This window comes from Chanodichthys erythropterus, chromosome 16 (genome assembly GCF_024489055.1).
Source record: "Chanodichthys erythropterus isolate Z2021 chromosome 16, ASM2448905v1, whole genome shotgun sequence".
Taxonomy (NCBI): Eukaryota; Metazoa; Chordata; class Actinopteri; order Cypriniformes; family Xenocyprididae; genus Chanodichthys; species Chanodichthys erythropterus.
Genome location: NC_090236.1, coordinates 36273103 through 36293426, shown reverse-complemented (window position 1 = coordinate 36293426; position 20324 = coordinate 36273103). Strand labels below are relative to the sequence as shown.

The 20324-nt window shown below is 36.9% G+C and overlaps 1 protein-coding gene across 1 annotated transcript; it reads right to left on the bottom strand.

Annotated features, from left to right (window-relative positions):
• Positions 1-551: 551 nt before the first annotated feature.
• Positions 552-20032, bottom strand: copa (COPI coat complex subunit alpha). Its single transcript, XM_067362704.1, has 29 exons — positions 19823-20032; positions 19335-19448; positions 19186-19259; positions 18239-18319; positions 18063-18139; positions 17694-17803; positions 13867-13976; positions 13666-13765; positions 11857-12075; positions 11626-11776; positions 11466-11532; positions 11303-11378; positions 11139-11221; positions 10345-10570; positions 7830-7968; positions 7558-7720; positions 7147-7293; positions 6870-7059; positions 6432-6527; positions 6257-6345; positions 6053-6176; positions 5876-5965; positions 4691-4797; positions 4432-4581; positions 3014-3337; positions 2552-2662; positions 2302-2463; positions 1051-1245; positions 552-880 (listed from the first exon to the last, which is right to left on the bottom strand). The coding sequence occupies exons 1-29, from the start codon at positions 19860-19862 to the stop codon at positions 821-823; spliced, it is 3675 nt and encodes a 1224-aa protein (XP_067218805.1). The 5' UTR covers positions 19863-20032; the 3' UTR covers positions 552-820.
• Between the last annotated feature and the right edge of the window lie 292 nt (positions 20033-20324).

Below are 20324 nucleotides of genomic sequence, written 5' to 3'. Positions count from 1 at the left end.
TTAAATCAAATTCAAAATATTAACAAAAACTATTGTAATAAAACATTTTAGGGGGAAAAAAAACTTAGGAATTTCTTCATTTTTGTTTAAGTTAAAGTATTAAAATAACCAAAACTGTATAGACATTAAAAAAAAGTTTTAATTTAATTAAATTTTGAAGTTTCAGAAATGTCATTTTTATCTTTTTTTTTTTTTTTAAACGTCTGTATAGTTTAGTATATTTTAGTACTTTAACAAAAATAAATAAAAAGTTTTTCCTAATATGTTTTACTACTATAGTTTTTGTTAATATTTTGAATTAGATTTAGTTTTTACTTTAATTTTAAAGTTTAGGTCATTTGTTTTTTTTGTTTTTTATGTCTATACAGTTTGGGTTATTTTAGTACTTTAACATAAATGAGAAATTCTAAGTTTTTGCTAATGTTTTTTATATTTTATTTGATAAATTTTATTTCAGTACTTTTTTTTCCAAGTAATTTTATTTTATGGTTTTAGTTAACGATAACAACCCTACATAAGAGAAGAAAAAATCGTGTTCAAACATTTGTTCACCAGAATTTTATTTCAATATTTATTAGTTTCACAAGAAAGAAAATTTATTTTGCACTGATTGACAGGGTCACAGATGTACAATTAGTTAATTCGATTAATGAAACAAGCATAAAGACTGTAGAGATATAGACCTCGGATATATAATAGAAAGGAGGATGCTAGTCACATAAGGTATTTTCTAGAATTTCTAGAAGTTTTCATTACTTCATCTTATAAAGGAAAAGTACATGTAGGAGAAAAGCATATCCAATGCTTATGCGATGCATGTTTAACGGAACTGCAGTGGGCTGACGCGCAATCCAATCACATCTTTACCGATCTCGGTTACCTAGAAAACAGGACAGAGACAGCCAATGAAACAGATTCTTCACTTCATAGCACTGCATGATCAGATAAACCATTGAACAATGAGAAGAGTACAGTTGATTTCATACATACTGACAATACCAGACTTTCTCCCTTCAATAAACACTGACATTACAAAGGCTTTGAACTGACCTGTGTGACCCTGCAGACCTCTCCTTTGTATTTGGGGCAGTAGCAGGCTCCTGACAGGGGACATTTCTCTACTGGCCGCCCACGGTACAGGGGAGTGTAGGAGGCGGCGCAGATGTCAAAGGGATTGTGGGGGTCGTAGTTCAGTTGGTGAGCGTCTGTCAGGCTCTTCTCACATGCTGCAAGAATCTTTCGTGTCTAAGTAAAGACGGGGAACAACAGGTTATGAATAACAGATAATGTACACATGAGGAAAAAAATGACAAGACTGCATGTTTAATGTCATTTACCTAAGTGGAAATGATCCCATGATTTACTCACTCTCAAACCATCCAAGGTGTATATGACCATCTTCTTGTTTTGTTCTGCTCTAATGTCTGCGCTTCCGCATTTGTCAATATTTCATGATTCAGGTCTGAGGTCACTCTAGACTCACGTATGGCCGTTATAGTTTATAAAGCTTTAAAAATTGATATTTTTCTTACAAAAAGCCATCACTTTGCTTCAGAAGGCCTTTATTAACCCGCTGGAGCCATATGGATTATTTTTATGATGGATGGATTCCCCATTATAAAGCTTGGAAGAGCCAGAATATATATTTTTTTAATGTAACTTCGATTGTGTTTTTCTCAAAGAAGAAAGTCATATAAACATAGGATGGCTTGAGGGTGAGAAAAATGGGATAATTTTCATTTTTGGGTGAACTATCCCTTTAATTACCCTAATAGTAACAACATCTTTGTGGATCATACAATACAATTACATTTAGCATTCATTTGAGAACTGAGATTAAGGGCTTGAAAAACATTCCTATCATTTTCCATTTCGATATTATGGGTATATTTTGCATCAGTGGTTCTCACTAGGGGTCCTCGGTACACTATCAAACACGATGGTTTAAATATATTATTAAATAATATTTTGCAATGATTTAAAATGACAAATCAAGCATTAATTTGATTTATTTTTTATTTAATTTTTTATATTATATTTTATTTAATTTTTTCACAAGAAAGAAAACCCTTTTATTTACACAAATCAAGTGCTCTGAAAGATATAAACAACAAAAAAAGAATAAAAGAACCAATAAAAACTTCCATTTAAGCTTTTTAACACTAACACAACTTATCACACACATACCAATAAATTTAGTCGTTTTTGCACACAAATAAGTTTTAATGCAAGCAAAACTGCCCCACTGTACATGTGTAGGTTATGGGATATAGGGAACAAAATGCACGATTATTTGTTTACCTGTTGTGCCACTTCTGGTTTGGGGCCCAGCTCAAGCAGACGACGAGCAAAACCTGCTGCTGTTTTGAAGTTACGCAGTTTGAAGAAAAGATTGAGAGCTGTTCTCAATACCAACACCATGTGGACCGGCTGCAGACTGCAGTGTGTGAAATATGCTGCCATCTGAACACACAAAAAGATGAAGTGTTAAATATTCATTAATACAATCTTAAATGTATATATTTTAATGTTTTAACAGAAAGGCACCTACCTCACAAAGTCTTTTTTGTTGATCGAGAGTGTCTTTAGGAAGTTTCTTCCTCTCTGTTTCCATGGTGAGGCCAACAATATACTCCCTACAGATAGTGATCAGCTGCTGTGCCTGAGTGAAAGTAAAAATCAAGTCAAATTTTATTTATATAGCACAAATTTAACAACTGTATTTGATCCAAAGTGCTTTACAGTAAATCAGAAGTTAAAATAGAAAAGGAGGGGGAAAAAAAATGGATATAAAAGTCAAATATCAAAGTCAGTCAAAACAAATTGTAAACATATAAATGCACAGCATCACTCAAATGCTAAAGAGTAAAAATAAGTCTTTAAACTGGTTTTAAAAACATCCAGTGATGGAGAGGCCCTGATACACAAAGGTAGACTGTTCCAGAGCTTTGGGGCGGCTACAACCCTACAAAATAAAACATGATTCAACTACTCATACTGAATCTAAACTCACCTCTGCGATCTCTTGTTTGTTGTCAACTACAAGCAGTGGTACGGAGAGGAGAATGGCTCTGAAGCGATCGACCGCATCTTCAAAGCGCCCTGCTGTGGTCAGCTGATAGCACTGCTGCAGGCGTGAAATGAGATCAGCGAGACGCAGGCCCACTGCTGGCAGACCCCCTTTAGCCCCGCTGTCCTTCCAGTTCCTCTGGGGGTAACTGTGCAAGCAGGGCAGAGACGGTAGGCCCAGGTAACAGGTGCGGCCACGAGACAGAGTTTGCAGGAACAGCTGCTTATAGGGTCCAAACTGAACCACACCAACTTGGTCATGAAGTAACTGTCGTTAAGAGAATGAAATGCATTAGCGAAAATTCTGGTACATTTCTGTTTTGTAGTTCAGGCCCATCACTTCCTTTCTCAAAACCCTTCAAAAATACATCAGGAAATTGGACATACATTTCAAAGTAGCAGGACAGAGTAGAAGCTTGATGGTTTAACACATTTAAACTGAAGAAATTAAGAATTAAGATAAATAAATATAATTATATAATATTACATAAATATCAGTATTGTAATTTTACTGATGTACTGTAAATATTACTATTAGTATAAGTCACATTTCTTATTTTATAATATAGAAACATTTCTTATTTTGCTTAATTTTTTTTTATTAAAATGTATTTTTATTCAGTAATTTCACTCTAATGGCAATAAAAAAAGGACTTATTAATTGCCATTAGAATTAAATTACTGACCCTAAACATACAACATAAAAATGCTCATTTTAGAAGATTTCAGATAGATTTCACTTAGAGGCTTTTGCATCTGAATAAATAAAAAAATAAAATAAAATAAAATAAAAAAATAAATAAATAAAAAATAAAATAAAATAAAGACTTAAGATACAAAAGTCTAAAATGAGCATTTTTATCAAGCTTGTATGTTTAGGGTCAGTAATTTAATTCTAATGGCAATTAATAAGTCATTTTTATTGCCATTAGAGTGAAATTACTGAATAAAAATACATTTTAATAAATAAGAATATTAAGCAAAATAAGACATATTTCTATATTATAAAATAAGAAATAAATTATATATATATATATATATATATATATATATATATATATATATATATATATATATATATATATATATATATATATATATATATATTGTTTTTTTTTACTAATATTACTAATTTTGTTTTTTATATAAAGAAAATATAGAAATAAATAAATATATATTTTTTTACTAATATTACTAATTTTCATATATATATATATATATATATATGTATATATCTATAAGAAAATTAGTAATATTAGTAAAAAAAAAAATATATATATATATTTTATATAATATACACAGTAATAATTTTTTCCCCAAAAAAATTGTGCAGCCCTAATCCATTTCATGACATCCCTTTACCCTCATAGCAGTCTCAAATGAGCCAGCCAACATGTGATCCACAGCCAGCTGAGAGTTGTTGCACCACATCTGGGTGGGGCTTGTGCCCTTGGTAGGTGGCACAAAGAAACCGTCGCCCTCTGCGCCACCTCCGCCAACAGAAGGTATATCCTATTGGTTAAAAGAAAGACAACGAGATCAGGTTACTTCAGATGCTGTATGAATCCAGTTTCATTTACAGACAGAAGTGATTTTTATTTCAGTTTTACACAAGACTTACCAGTTCTGGCGGGAGGTCCAGATCTTCTTCAACCTCCCATCCTCCTCCCTCATCTTTCCCAATAACTCCGTCATCACCCAGTCCCTCTTGAGCATCCATGAATCCATCTGAGGAGAGCATGATGGATGAGTGTTTCGGTTGCAAGACAGTGGGTGTAAGTGGCTGTCAGGGTGTTGCTACGAGGTTGCTAAAGTGTTCTGGGTCGTTGCTATAGGAGGCCCAAATCTCTATGCTATTCTGATCCCTAAAGTCCTGTTCACACTAAGGCCCTGTTTACACCCAATATTAAGATTTGTTTTGGTTGATCGGATCACAAGTAGATGAGGGAGACACATTCCTGTTTACACCTAGTATTTTAATCCATTTCTTTTATTCACTGTCCTGATTTATTTGGGCGGGTTACGTTACACGTGACCTTTCCAATGTGATTACGTAATGCGTGGCGCATCGCAGAGCTGTGCAAGACAAGCATTTGTGGTTAATAAGTATATAAAATATTTTTTTTTTAGAAAATGACCGATTTTTTCGCTAGATAAGACCCTTATTCCTCGTCTGGGATAATGTAGAATGCTTTGAAGCTGCACTGAAACTGTAATTTTGACCTTCAACCCATTGGTAACTGTTGAAGTCCACTATATGGAGAAAAATCCAGGAATGTTTTCATCAAAAACCTTAATTTCTTTTCGACTGAAGAAAGACAGACAAACATCTTGAATGACATGGGGGTGAGTAAATTATCAGGAAATTTTCATTCTGAAGTGAACTAATCTGGGGGCATTAGACCCCGATAACACCTGTATTAAGTGTAAACTGGGCCTAAGAACGATAGCTAGATTAGCGTCCGCTAAACTGACAATAACGTTGTGTTTATTATAAGCACACAGCAGCATTTTTGTCATCTGCTGCTTATAAACTAAAGTCAGGTGGATTCTAAAATGGCTGTCAATGTTTAATCATTCATTAGCTGGAAAAAAAATCTTTCTGAAAGTGATTCCAACAATATTGATACTTTGTGTTGTTATTATAGCTTTGGTATGAACTTAGAATTAGAACTTAGAATTATTAAAACTTTATATTTATAACACTTGCTGTGAACAGCCGTCAAGTTGGGTTTGGGTTCTTCCTTCAAAAATAATGTCTTATTGCATTATAGTGTTTTACTATAAAATACTACACAGTAAATACCATCATCCAGATGAAGCTCTGCATCTTCTCCCCAGCCTTCTACTCCTGGAGCATCCATGTCCAGGTCAGCAACCATCTGCCCTGCTCGCCCTATTCAAACATTCATGTTATTATCCTTCAAAAAAACTTCATAAACACACCGTGAGCCAGTATGAGCATCACAAAACAGTCCGTCACCTTTGGCAGCAATGGCTCCCTCGAAGAAGCCCTTGGAGACGGTTAGCAGAGGCCAGTTGGTGTCTAAGGGGTTGATGGGAGGTGGCGGCTGCAACAGTTGGGCATTGGGGTCTACCTCTGGCACCTGCACATGAACCCAACACTCAATCATTCTGTTCATCTATGAATATGTGCATCAGTGTTAGTAATGAGAATTGATCATACCATTTCTTTTTCCAAGTCAAAGGTCTCCTTCAGGGCTTCAGCTTCCTCATCCATCCCATGAGTGGCAGCAGTCAGGTAAGCCAGAGACTCTGAGAAAGAATGTGATACAGATGTCATTTTCATTAAATAAATGGCATTTAAACAATCAAGTGAATGAAAATCTGACAGCACTCACTCTGTCCACAGTTCTTCAGGATCCGCACACGCTCGCTGACGTCACCCAGGTAAAGAGCACCTTGATAGTGTCCACTCATGTCCTTCCGTATCTCGGCTGTAACAAATCATAAACATCATTCAAACAATACACAGGAATAAATACACTATTATTCAAAAGTCTGGGGTCACAATTTTTTATGAAAGAAGTTGACACCTTTATTCAGCAAGGATGCTTTGAATTGATTAAGTTAAAGACATTAATAATGTATCGAAAGATTTTATTTGAACTTTCTATTCAACAAAAAAAAAACTATTTTCAACATTGATAATAGTGAGAATTGTTTCTTCAGCAGCAAATTAGTATATTAGAATGATTTCTGAAGGATCATGTGACACGTGAAGACTGGAGTAATGATAAAATTATTATTAACGATCAGACTATTTCCTCATCACTCACCAATCTTCATCATCTTCCTGAGCTTGGCCAGGTTGCCAGTGATGAGATACAGGAAGGTGAGCTTGTCGAAGTTCTTGGTTCGCTGGTAGCACATCTCCACCACCTGGTGATGGCCCTGTAGAAGTGCAGCCTCGCCGAGGCGCTCCCAGCAGCTTCGTTCATCCAGGGCTTTTGCAGCCTCCAGCGCCACCTGCAGGAACAAACAAATCAAGAATGAACACCTGTTCAGGTAAAAGTGTTGAAGCCTTCAACCTCCATAAACATCACTCCTGCATACCTCAATGTTTCCACACTCCAGTGCCAGGCTGAAACGGGTCTTCTCATCTTTGACGAAGTGCAGCGCCACCTCTGGGTAGCCTTTCTTCTGTAGGTAGGCAATGATGGACTGCCCGACCAGTTTAGCATTACGCACCATATGAAGAACCTGAGGGTGTTGGGTAGAAAAAAAGTCATTAAAAGACAAATCCGAGCGTGCAAAATGACTGATACGCAGAAAGTTCTTGACTAAATAAAAATAAAGAAATAAAAAGATTAAAAGAAACAAAAGCCCTGCTTCAGGGATATCTGTCAGGTAATAGGCGTTTTTATGTGTGGTATTTAAAAAAAAATTAAAAATAATATTTAATACAATCGAAATAAAACAAAAACACCCAAGATGCAGGTCTCGTTGCTGAAAATACGCACTAACCTCCTCATATTTGCGATTGACCAGAGCCAGTTTAAAACGGTACTCAGTTGGGTCAATGGTTAGCACTCGTGGTCTGCACTCTCGATCCAGGCAGTACACACTGTTGCCCCTGACTCTTGTCACGTAGATGGGCAGATCCAATGTACGGATTATACCATGATCGCTGTGTGAAAAAAATTTGAATATGAATAACATGCCATTATCAGGTTAGGCAAAAAACAGTATGGTTTTCCAAATATAAAGAGTTGCGTGTCAGGCTATTGGAGCAGTACCCAGAGGTGAGAGCATATTTGATGTGGTTGGAGGTGGTGTAGATGAAGACTTCGTTTTCGGCCCAGGCGCCACTCTTCACTCTGATGTTCTCATGGATGTTACACAGACTCTCTAACTTCTTGTTGCAGATCATGATGGCTGGAAAAGCAAGAGCAGAGGGTCAAATGTATGTTATATGATGTGGGATTATTTTGTTTTTGATACATGGCAAAAATGCTTGTACAACCCTTAAGGTTGTGGATTTTTGATCGCAAAAACAATATGCTTAAAAGGCACAATATGTAAGATTTTTTGGATTAAAATATCCCAAACCACTAGAACAGTGTTATATATTTTGTTGACTTTTGTACTTACTAGGGCTGTCAATCGATTACAAATTTGAATCTAATTAATTACATACTCTGATTAATTAATCTAAATTAAATCGCATACATAATTTTTGCTGTGAAAGTATTAAATATTTCAATTCAAATGAATCAATGCAGGGTTATTCCTGGGTCAAAAATGGTCTTCGGTGGTGACAGACATGGTCATCCACACAAACAGTAAAAAGTGCCCTACCCACCTGATCTGCAAGCCCGATACTGACAATAAAGTACCCGTCACTCTCACTGTAATTCTTTCTTGCCCTCTTTGCAAAAAAAAAGTGATTTTATAGCTTTGTAAGAGAAGATGCTTTTTTGCTAAACCTGAAAAGTATTAAAAAGTAGCATTTAGAAGTTAATAATATAATTTTCTACCATATACAATTGAATGCACCTAGCTAACAACAACTTGCTTTGTTCTGGTTTCACCTCACTCCAGTCTAAACTAACTGATTTTATAGGTAGGCCTAATTTACTACACGTTGTTATTTAAATAACCTGAAAATATTGTGGATTATTAAGGCTAATTTTACCAACCACTCTTGCTAAATGGGGTAAGCACACTTATGTTCTCATTTCAGAGTTGTTCGAGTAAATGATTCATTATAGACCGTGTGGACAGATCAGTTGTTGTCATGATTCATTAAAATGAATCTGTTCAAATTAGTCATTAGGTCGCGAATTGGACATTAGCGGACGTTGACGCGTTGCGTGCGAATCGCGACTGTTATTCGGACATCGCAAAAGATTTGTCAACACAGAAAACACTTCACCACTGGATAGGATTGTCTTTTTGTTTACTGAAAGTGTGGTTTATGTCAGCTGCACGTGCAGGGCTGTCAGAGAAGATGAGGTGACGTTCTTTTGAGCACTATTCACACCCAGCGGTTATTCAGGAAAAACATTCTCCGAATGCGCCTCGTGAAACATGGATTTGGTCTTACGAACTTTTAGCATTGTGTCAGTTGATTTAGATTATTATGTGTGAGGTAGAGAGAGTGCAAAGACGGTGCTTACTTTGAAGACAGCTCGCGTTGAACCTGAAGAGCTCCAGGTTCAAAGGTCAATACCGAATGGATTAATCTGCGTTTAACGTGTTATTTTTTTCTCAGATTAATTAATCGAAATTAACGCATTATTTTGACAGCCCTAGTACTTACATTATCCCACATGTTTCCAAGAATGTTTAAATCCAGAAAATAAGCAATTTTAACCAGGACACAGACCGTGCGTCGCCTATCAATGACATCACACCTGCATTATCCTCGATTTGCGTTTTTATTTTGTAGAAACCATGGAAACGCCAAAGATGCTTTAATATATTATCCCTCAGTTTAACAGACAAGGCTTAAGCTAGTCCCAGACTAAAATGCATGTTTGAGCGGTTTTAACTGAAAGCAACTTGTACTGACAGATCTTAAAATATGTCCATGCCATTGTTTTGTTTCAAGATGCACACTTTTTTTCGTTCAAGATGCACACTAGTAATGTTTTTTTTCTAGGGTATGTTTACAAAGGCTATTTAAATACCTTAATTGAACTAAGGCCTAATCCTGGCTTAGTCTAAGCCCTGTCTGTGATACCAGGCCTATGTGTTTTATTAGACAGGTGAGCAACTGTGTGGATACATTCATCGACAGAAAACTAATCATGTTGTATAGCTCAACACTGTAAGTCTAATTGTTTAAATCTCTTTTTCTTGATTAACCACGCCTAATATCGATCTATCTTACTGCAGTATGCAGCAAGTGTCTCATAGCAGCTGCCACTGCCGGAACTCAGTAGCATTATAACAACTTTCCACACAAATGTATCTAATATGATAAACAGCGCTGCGTTGCCCCACATACTCATGAGAAGATGTGGAAGTGGCGGCTCTAGAGGCATGTGTCGCGCTTGTCTCTCCTTAGCAATCGCTACAGTGGCCTTGTTCTGTTCCAACGACTTTCAGCCACAGCCTTCTTCATACTACAGTAATGTTAATAAATCTTTAATACATCAGCTCATCCACGTGAAGACAACACCTCCCATGATCCTGTCAAATCAAGGCATCAAGCTACGCCTTTGTTTTGAAAAAGCGACCTCTAGTGGTGAAAAACTACATATTGTGCCTTTAAGCCTATACAAGCAATTATTGAGTTTGCAGTACCGTGTTTGGCCAGCAGGGCCACATGGTTGGCATCCGAGCTCCACACCACATATTTGACTTTAGCAATTTTGACCGTGGCAAGAGAGCGCTTCTGCTGCACGTCAAACAGCGTGACTCCATCAGCATCACGCAGCAGCAGTGACCCAGTTCCAGCATAAAAGATCTCCTCACAGCTTGGCACCTGGACCTTCTTCACAATCTCGTTCTTCAGGTTCTTAATCAGAAGCTGTGGTGGGATAAGAGTGAGGGTGATCCTTGAGATTTGTACATGAGTACATGGTCATAATACCTTTATTCAAAACTATAAAGTGCTGCAGAGATTTTTGTAGGACAAATCCCTGAAAAGAGTTAGCCTTTTAGCACTTCTAGTTCCATCATCCTGAGGGCAAGTCAATGGGTTTTTTGGTTAAATAACTAGAGTAAGTACTGTGGTTTACACAAGCTTAAGATATTTTCACAATTTATTAATAAAGCCTGAAAAGAGTCGGCTTAATGGTGGTCGAAGTCATGCAATGGTGGTGTAGTTCATTTATAGCCTAGATTTAGCTTTTTACTTCTGGCAGTTGTATTTAGGCTTCAAAATTCATAAAAGTTGTGTTCATTTGTGAAGATTATCGTGATGAACAAAACGTGCAAGAATCAAACTTTTCAGAATGAATTTTCTGCAATAATCCAAAAGTCAATGGAAAAATCCTTTTTTTTTTTGAGGGATCCAGGGTGTTGCTAACTTTTGTGTTGGCCTACAAAAATACATCAATACTGCAGTACACTTTTTTGTTTCCTGATTCACTTACTGAGTGCATGCGGTCAAGTACGGCAAACCGGTTTCTGGCCACCCAAACTGCAGTCAGACCAGAGGAGCGCTTTCCCTCAGGAGCTGAAAACATGCAGAAGAAGCGAACACTTACATTTTGCACATCAGATTAAGGACTTCTAAAGAGAAAAGATAAAATGTTACCATCAGGATTCTGGGAGTCGCTCTCCCTGGGAATGGAGTAGAGATCATATGTGCTATTTTCCAGGTTAGTAGCTCTCTGGAGGGGAAAGAGGAAGAAATGCACAAATAAAAAAAATGTATCTTGATTTAACTGAGCAGACTGATAAGAGTCTACAGTACTCACAGTGCACAACAGCACAGCGTTTTCTGCAGGGTTGTAGGACATGCTGAACACAGGGAATTTGGATCCACTGTGAATATAAAAGAAATGGTTCAACTGATGTTGAAGCTGCACATTTAAGGTATTCAAACTCAAAGTAGAATAGACAGTAAAATTCACAAACCTGCGTAGCTGCATGACGGCCGTGTCCTTACTGCTGTTGAAGTCGAGCTGTCTCAGGAAGCGATCTTTCACATAGTACAGCATGTTACCATACACGGCGTAAGCTGGGCGTTCTCTTTCCAGCTTAAACACCAGCATCCCACTGTCATGACCTGAGAAGTTACAGAATAACACATCAATGCATATCATGTCCTCACCAAAAACCACTTGTCTATTGTTAATAGTAACCTACCAGCAGCAAACAGGTTGAGGTTGGGGTGAGCCCCCAGCACCCAGAAACGGTCATGATCTCTGCGAAAGGTCTGGACGCCTGTCCTCTTGGACATGTCCCACACACGGATGCTCTTGTCCTCAGAGTTGGACAGAATGAGCTCCTGACGAGGGTGAAACACTGCACAGGACACATTATTGTAGTGTCCCCGACAGGTATCCAACTCCCATGCTTTGGACTCTAGAAGGTGGGATATATAAATATGAAATAAACATGGCTTTAAGTTGTTCATGTGGGTCTAACAGTAAAATAATCTAATATAAAATAAAACAGGATAGTCTTCATTGTAAATTTTAAATGCAGATTAATGCTTACAATTAAAAAGATTAAAAAAAATCAGTCAAGAACAGTAATTTTGCCTCTCTTTTATCCTTTGATTAACATGACAGACAGCAGCAGGAATAGAAGATCTAAATATCACTTTAAGATCTTATCACACTGATCCAATATACCGTTACACAACATGTGCTTTCAACTATTTATGCTCCAAAACTGACCGTTTTAACCTGGATTCTCGCCAAGATGCGCATTTTGACAATTTTGTGTGTATTTGAAGTGCAAGAAGCCAAAAAAATAAGTTTGGTACTTGCGAGCTGTTTGAGAGGTGGCTTTATGTGCGCACCACTTATATAGATCAGTGGTGCACACGCTTTTGGTGCGAGCGCGAAATGTGGGCATTGGTGCGCAATACAAGCACTATTCAATCGGAGCGAATGAGACGAGCGAGTGAGAGGAGGCAGGTGTGTGTCAATTCGCCGTCAGAGAGAAGAGAGCGAGCGAGAACGCGCAGCTGGTATGGGTGTATCGATACTGCAGGAAATGAGCATTGGAACAGTTTCAGATATTTCAGTATCGATATCGATATTTTTGACAACACTAATATATATTTATTGATAATACAAATATTCAAATTATCACAGAAGTACTGAGATAAAAGTTTAAAGTTAGGATATAAACACTGATGTCTATGACAGCGTTCAAAATAGAGCAAACCACCTTTTGAAACTAACTTGGGAGCTTCAAATAACGGTTGTATCAATTACATCTTACGTCACTAGGTGACGACAAGTGAATAAATATGTATTTGTCATTGAATCATTCATTCAAAAGATTTGTTCAAAAACACTGATTCATCCAGTAATGAAACATTTATTAATGAGTCATTGAATTCATTCAAAACCATTTTTCCAGCAATATTTTGTCAGAACCTCTATAAATCGTAGGAGAATCGTGATCTCCATTTGTGATTCTCATTTTATCCAGAATCGTGCAGCTCTAGACTGATATTGGATTTTGTTGATACAACAATAATGTGTTTAAACAAATGTGTAACAATGAATGCGTAAAAAAAAAAAAAAAAAAGTTCTTAGTGTTAGAGTGGCCCAGAGAGAATTCACAAGATTTTACTTTGAACTACTACTGGCAGCTCATTCATAAAGATGAGGGGAATAAAATATGAACACTTACAACCACCTACAACAACATATACAACTAAATAAACAGTAGATATCTCATAAGCAATCGCTTGGCATAAGAATGTGGTATTCATTGATTAAAATACCTCTTAAAATAATTCAGACTTCTGTTATACCGTTTAAGACTTTTAAGGAATTGCGGAAACCCTGTTATGAGGGACGATGAAAGTTAGGATGCTGTCTTGCAACTGTCTTTATAAGCAGTAGGTTTTAGAACAGGATAAAATATTTACATTTTACAATGTCATTTTTCAAATCAGAACAATGACACATTTTTCCGTACGAGAACACGTACCGTTCATCCTCCAGATCTTGACCTGGCGGTCATCTGCTCCTGACACAATGAGAGGCATGCTGGGATGGAAGGCTGCCCAGTTTACGCCTCGATCGTGACCCTGAGACCAGAGCAAGAGAACGCAAACTTTCATTCAAGCAAACAACAAAATTCATTCAACCCCAATCAGCACCAAGAAGACCACGACAACTACATTCTTACCTCCAGAACATGTTTCACTACAGCATCAGACGCCCCAAACAGGTCGACACCAGAGATGCCGCGCACCTCTGTGTCCACAGCACCCGGAGACAAGTTCTTCTTTCTCAGACCTGGAAGCAACATTTATAGTCCGACACACACAGGGGACCCGATACAAATTACACAGGAACACCCACATACCGGGGAGGGAAAAGAGAGGAACAACATTAAAACTGCTACTCAAAGACACATGATATGTGACAGCAAACACACAAACATTTTGTTGGGCTGCTAAACATTCGCTGGTGCTCGAGAACACAAACACAACATATGTCCTCCATTAGGTCTAAACCTGAGTTAAGGAAGCAAAGTAACAGAATAACAGCAAAGACAACAATCAATCAAAAGAGAGTAGTTTAATTGTGATCGAAATCACTTCAGATTGGGTGGGATGAATGTAAATCAATGACAGGGAGATGATTGGCTTAACTCAGGTCAGGACGCAGAGAAAAGAAAAAGGAGAGCAGAACACGTGTCTGAAATCTCAGCACTCCAGATGTCTGCTAAATGAATAAAAGTCCAACAAAAGCTGCACTAGAAACCAATGCACAGATGTGGATGTTTCCAGAGGGGCATGTACAGGAAGTGAGCAGGGATGGAACTGACTGGTGGATCGATGGTGGTGGAACGTGTCAAAATGATCTCTGGAGGGGCGCTGGATGTTAGAGGAGTGAGGAAGACTCCAGTTAAGTCATGCATTTGTTATTGCACATTGTAATGTGCTTCAATCATGCATTCGTGTTGTGTTAAGAGCCATTTAATGATTAAATGACAGAGCTACGTTTATGTTACCGATCTAAAAGGTGCATTGGCATAGATGCATCAACTTGGTCTTTAACCATTAAAAGATTAGTTCAGAATTAAAATGTCCTGATAATTTACTCACCCCCATGTCATCCAAGATCTTCATGTCTTTCTTCAGTCGAAAAGAAATTAAGGTTTTTGAGGAAATCATTCCAGGATTATTCTCCATATAGTGGACTTCAATGGTTACCAACGTGTTGAAGGTCAAAATTGCAGTTTCAGTGCAGCTTCAAAAGGCTCTACATGATCCCAGGCGAGGAATAAGGGTCTTATATAGTGAAATCAGTCATTTTCAAACAAATAATTTTTTTTTTTTTTTACATTTTAACCACAAATGCTCATCTTGCATAGGCAGAAGTACCGCGGTATCTCAGTCCAACTTCAAACTATTTCGACATCATTTTACTTTTTTTTGGTTTTTTTTGTAAAGACCATTTGACTTGGTCTTTGCACGTTCGCTTTGTAAACACTTGCTCTGTACTTCCGCATCGCAGAGCAGTGCAAGATGAGTATGTGGTTAAAAAGTAAATACATTTTTATTTATTTATTTAGAAAATGACTGATCCTTTCGCTAGATAAGACTCATTCCTCGTCTGGGATCTTTGAAACTGCACTGAAACTGCAATTTGGACCTTCAACCCATTGGTAACTGCTGAAGTCCACTAAATGGAGAAAAACCCTGGAATTTTTTCTTAAAACCCTTAATTTCTTTTCGACCGAAGAAAGACAAACATCTTGGTGTTTAATTCTGAAGTGAACTAATCCTTTAACATTATCTATGGATAACAAATGCCATCAAGAAAGATATGAACTAGGGTCCTGTACATGTAAAAAGTGTATAGTTTTGACTTAATTCAAAAGATATTAAATCTGTGGTTCTCAACCAGGGGGCCTCAGCAAACTTCCAAGGGGGACACAAGATGATTTACATAAATGTAAAACAAAACAAGTATTAAAATAAGCTAAAACAACTAAAAATCAAGATATTTCTTATTTTAATTTGTCCTCTCAACTAAATTAATGTTTTATCTATGCATAAAAGAACCCACTGTCTAGAAGTCTAGATCTGGAAAAGTAATGCAACATAATAAAACTGTAAAACTCCAATATTTTCTGGTTACACTTTATTTTAAGGTGACAGTTACATTATACTTGCACAAATAAGCACTCAGTAACTGCATGTACTCACTATAGACTTAAGGTTAGAGTTAGTTACTTCTAATTAAGCATAATTTACTGTTATTACTATAAGTGATGTGACGTTTGACACAGAGGCTTCGAAGATTGTAAGATTGTAAAAAAAATGAAACATCTCACAGTGAAACACTGTATCGGAGCTTGATTTGTTTTGCTGTAACCACTTGATCTGTGACGTCCGAAGCTTTGTTTTCGCACACCACCATGTGACAGCGTAGTATTCTGATTAAAAAATAGCACAAACCCCTTGCGCAGGTTAAGTGTCATTCACTTCTTTGATAAAAATAAATCAGAATGCGAATAAATATTAATGTTTAGATTTTGGGCTTATTCAAGTAATAATCCTCAGTTCAGAAATACTTCAACTGAGCATTTCACAATAATCTCCACTTAATTCATTTTGATCATATGCCTACATGAACTCAGGTTTAGGACTAAGGCAAAAGCTCATGTGAATAAAGCTGCATGTGTTGATTGAAGCAGATACATAAAAGTTACAGTAACACTACCGTACAATACTACAATACACAAGTTAATTCAACACGTGAAAAAGCATTTATACAGACTAATCATTTTTATTGCCTTCATGTTTTTCATAGCACAAACTGATTTATTAAATATAAATTTTAAAAATGGCTGGATCTATAGGACACAAAGGCAGTTTTTCCACCTTTTGACCACAAGATGTCGTTGGTGTGCACAGTGTTGAAAAGTAATTAAATGTTTTTCGTCACAATTTAATGAAAGCCTTGGTTTCCTATCACTAATTACTATACTGAGTACATGCAGTAACGTGTCATGGGGGCTTCAAATATTGATATGGACAATGGGGGACCATGGGGTGAAACAGGCTGAGAACCACAGTGTTAAATTAAAGAGAATTCAAGAAGAATTTTTAGTTTTCAATCTTTCATACAATTATATTGCATGTATTTGTATTATCCATGCAGCAACATATTAATAATATACATTATGCGAAGGGAAAAAAGGCAGAGAGCAAGAATTTAGATTGTATAATGTTTAGGAATGAGTTTTTGTTCTCAGTCAGTGCAGACAGCAGTGGTTTTTAAGGTTAATGAGCAAGAAAGAGGATCAGCAATGAAAGCAAAGGACACAGACATTGACAACATCATTAAAACATGCAGAAAAAAAACACCTCTCACATGCACCTTTTCTGAAATAAGACTTTTTTAGCCTTTAAGTGTTTAATTAATTGTTCTTCCATGTAAACATCATATCAGTATTTAAAGGGATAGTTCACCCAAAAATGAAAATTCAGCCATCATTTACTCACCCTCAAGTTGTTCCAAGTTTCTTTCTTCGGCTGAACACAAAAGAAATTATTTTGAAGAATATGGGTAACAAAACCATTGATGGACCCCATTTGACTTCCACAGTATTTTTCTCCCATACTATGGAAGTCAATGGGGCACATCATCTGTTTGATTGCCAACGTTCTTCAAAACTGTGTCCGGCAGAAAAAAGAAATTCATACAGGTTTGAAACAACTTGAGGTTGAGTAAATGATGACAGAATTTTCATTTTTGGGTGAACTATCCCTTCAATTTACCCAAAAATAACAATATTGAGTATTGAAAATCACTAGGCAAATGCTTGATGCATGAGTGTGAGAGGTATTTTTGCTTCAAGCCCACAGAGTTTTGTTCTGTACACACTGTAGAGAGAGGACATGAGGAGAGAGTGCCTTTATCTTCCTCCATCCCCTCTCTCTATTCCCACCTCCCCAGCCTTCCCAAAACACTCAATCCTGTCCCAAGCCTCCTCACCGGAAATATCCCACACGCGCACAGTCTGATCCAGGCTGGCCGACACCACCAGGTCCTCAGAGGGATGGAACTGAGCGCACATCACATAGTGATTATGCCCCGTCAGCACACTACAGAGAAAAGACAGCACAGAAGACAACTCAGTTTCACTCAGGTAAAGGTAACAACAGTGTTGCTCAGGTCAGAAAAAATGCTTTGAAAATTGAGCATTTTTGTACATGAAATATATTTTTTGGTTTTATTTGCAAAAGTTACATCATTATTAATCATTCCAAAATGAGCTAACTTCAACATCCTAATAAATAAATGAATTAAAATTCTTGATTATTTGTGCACATTTGCTAGTTCATGACCTTTATAAACACTCACCAGACACATGTTCTGGACTGCCAGTTCCAAATGCGAATGGTCTGATCATCTGAGGCACTCAGGATCCAGGGATACTCCTGAAAAAGATAGCCAGAAGTTAAGTCTCTTGTGGCATTTATTAAATGAACATTATTAAAATAATTATTAAAGAGCATTATAAAGTTGATAAGGCTCACATGATGGAAGAATGTGGTACGAATGTAGTCAAGATGTCCAAGAAGAGTGAAAAGACACCGACGCAGCTTGTAGTTCCACACCTAATAATCAAAGTCAAATAACTGTCAGCAAATCAAAACAATTCAGTAACACTTTACAATAACGTCCCATTAGTTAATGCATTAAAATTAACTAACAATTACTAATCTTTGTTAATAAAAATACAACTGTTCATTGTAAGTTCATGTTTGCTCAGGTCCATTAACTAATGTTAAAACATACACTAAATGTAACAAATGCTTTAGAAGTATTTTCATTGTTAGTTCATGTTAACTATTGGATTGTGAAGCATTATGAAAAACTCTAACCTACTCCGAAGCTATAAAGTAGCAATAGCCAGGTGGAGACATGAAGAACATGAAGCATTGTTTTGAAATCGGCCATCACTATATAAGTCTTTATTTTGTTTTTTTGGCGCACCAAAAGTATTCTCGTCGCTTTATAATATTAATATTAAGCCACTGTACTCACATTAACTGATTTAAATATGTTTTTAGTACATAAATGGATCTTGAGAGGAAATGTCATTTCTCCCTATGGAGGCCTCACGGAGCCATCGGAATTCAACAAAAATATCTTAATTTGCGTTCCGAAGATTAACGAAGGTCTTAAGGGTGTGGAACGACATGAGGGTGAGTAATAAATGACACAATTTTCATTTTTGGGTGAACTAACCCTTTAACCCCCTGGAGCTGCGTGGAGCACGTTTTATGATGGATGGATGCACTTTTTTGGACTTCAAAATCTCATCCTCTACTCACTCCCATTGGATATTTTTAATATAACTCTGATTGTGTTTGGCTGAAAGAAGAAAGTCCCCTAGGATGGCTTGAGGGTGAGTAAATCATTGGATAATTTTAATTTTACTCCCCTTTAAACATCCGTTTTGAGAATGAAGAAAGCAAACCTTGATCTTGTAGTCATCTCCTCCTGACACAAACAGCGGCTGCTGCTTATGGAAGTCAATCCCTCTGACTGGACCTGAATGAATTCAGACCATCATGAGACTGCAGAAGAATAAATGACTATTAAATCTTTGTTCGGCTGTTTGCATACCATCATGCTCGTCAAACTTGTCGATAAGAGTGCACATGCGATAGTCCCACAGCTGGATGACACCGTTGTGCAGACTAGCGAGAATCCAGGGCCGTTTCGGGTGGAAACTCAGTCCTACAGAAAAACACAACAGTCAATTCAGCTATTTGTTTACATAAAGAGACTTATGAGAACAATCATATTGACATTAATTTAACCCAGGTTATTACTTTATAAATAATAATCAGGTCAAGATAATGTCAACAAAACAATACTGAAACATCAGAGGATATTTACTGCAGTCTGAACGGCTAACAAAAACTAGCGCTGCGCTAACGCCGAATGACATACAGTATTCTGCACGATAGAAACGGATTTTTTGCTGAAAAAGACAGTGGATTATATTCTACAGGGATTATATATTAGAATCAGACAAACGTACATAAAGAGAACCGCAATCATTACATTAAACAGCAGTCAAGTGAAGTTAGCCTGAGCAGATATCTTACCTTTCACTCGGGCCGACTTTGTCTCGAATTTGGTCAACATTTCCACTGACAATAATAACTGAACAGGAATGGGTTATGTGTGAAGATGTAGATCAGTTTACGTTATTTAAATCCTAAAATCATCCCCCGTCAGGAAGGGATTTTGCCTGTATGATTCTGCGGCTCCACTTCCGTAGCTGACACGTCTACTGAACCCGGGCGTGCTCTCGTGCGCGAGCACATAAAGTTTGACGATTCAAATGCCAACATCGCAAAGACCACGTCATTGAACCTTCGTCATCGGCGCTGTAAAAAGATGAAAAACTAATTTTTATCAGACTTTATTAAATGTTAAGTGAATCCAAAATTTAAAATTTACATACAGAAATGTAATTTTTGGCTTTCATGAATGTGAGGAAAAATGATATTTATTTTATAAACCTTATTTTACTGTTAGCCAAGTATTACATTCATAAATGTATATTTTGAAAGTACAAACCTCTCTTTTTAAAGGGTTAGTTCA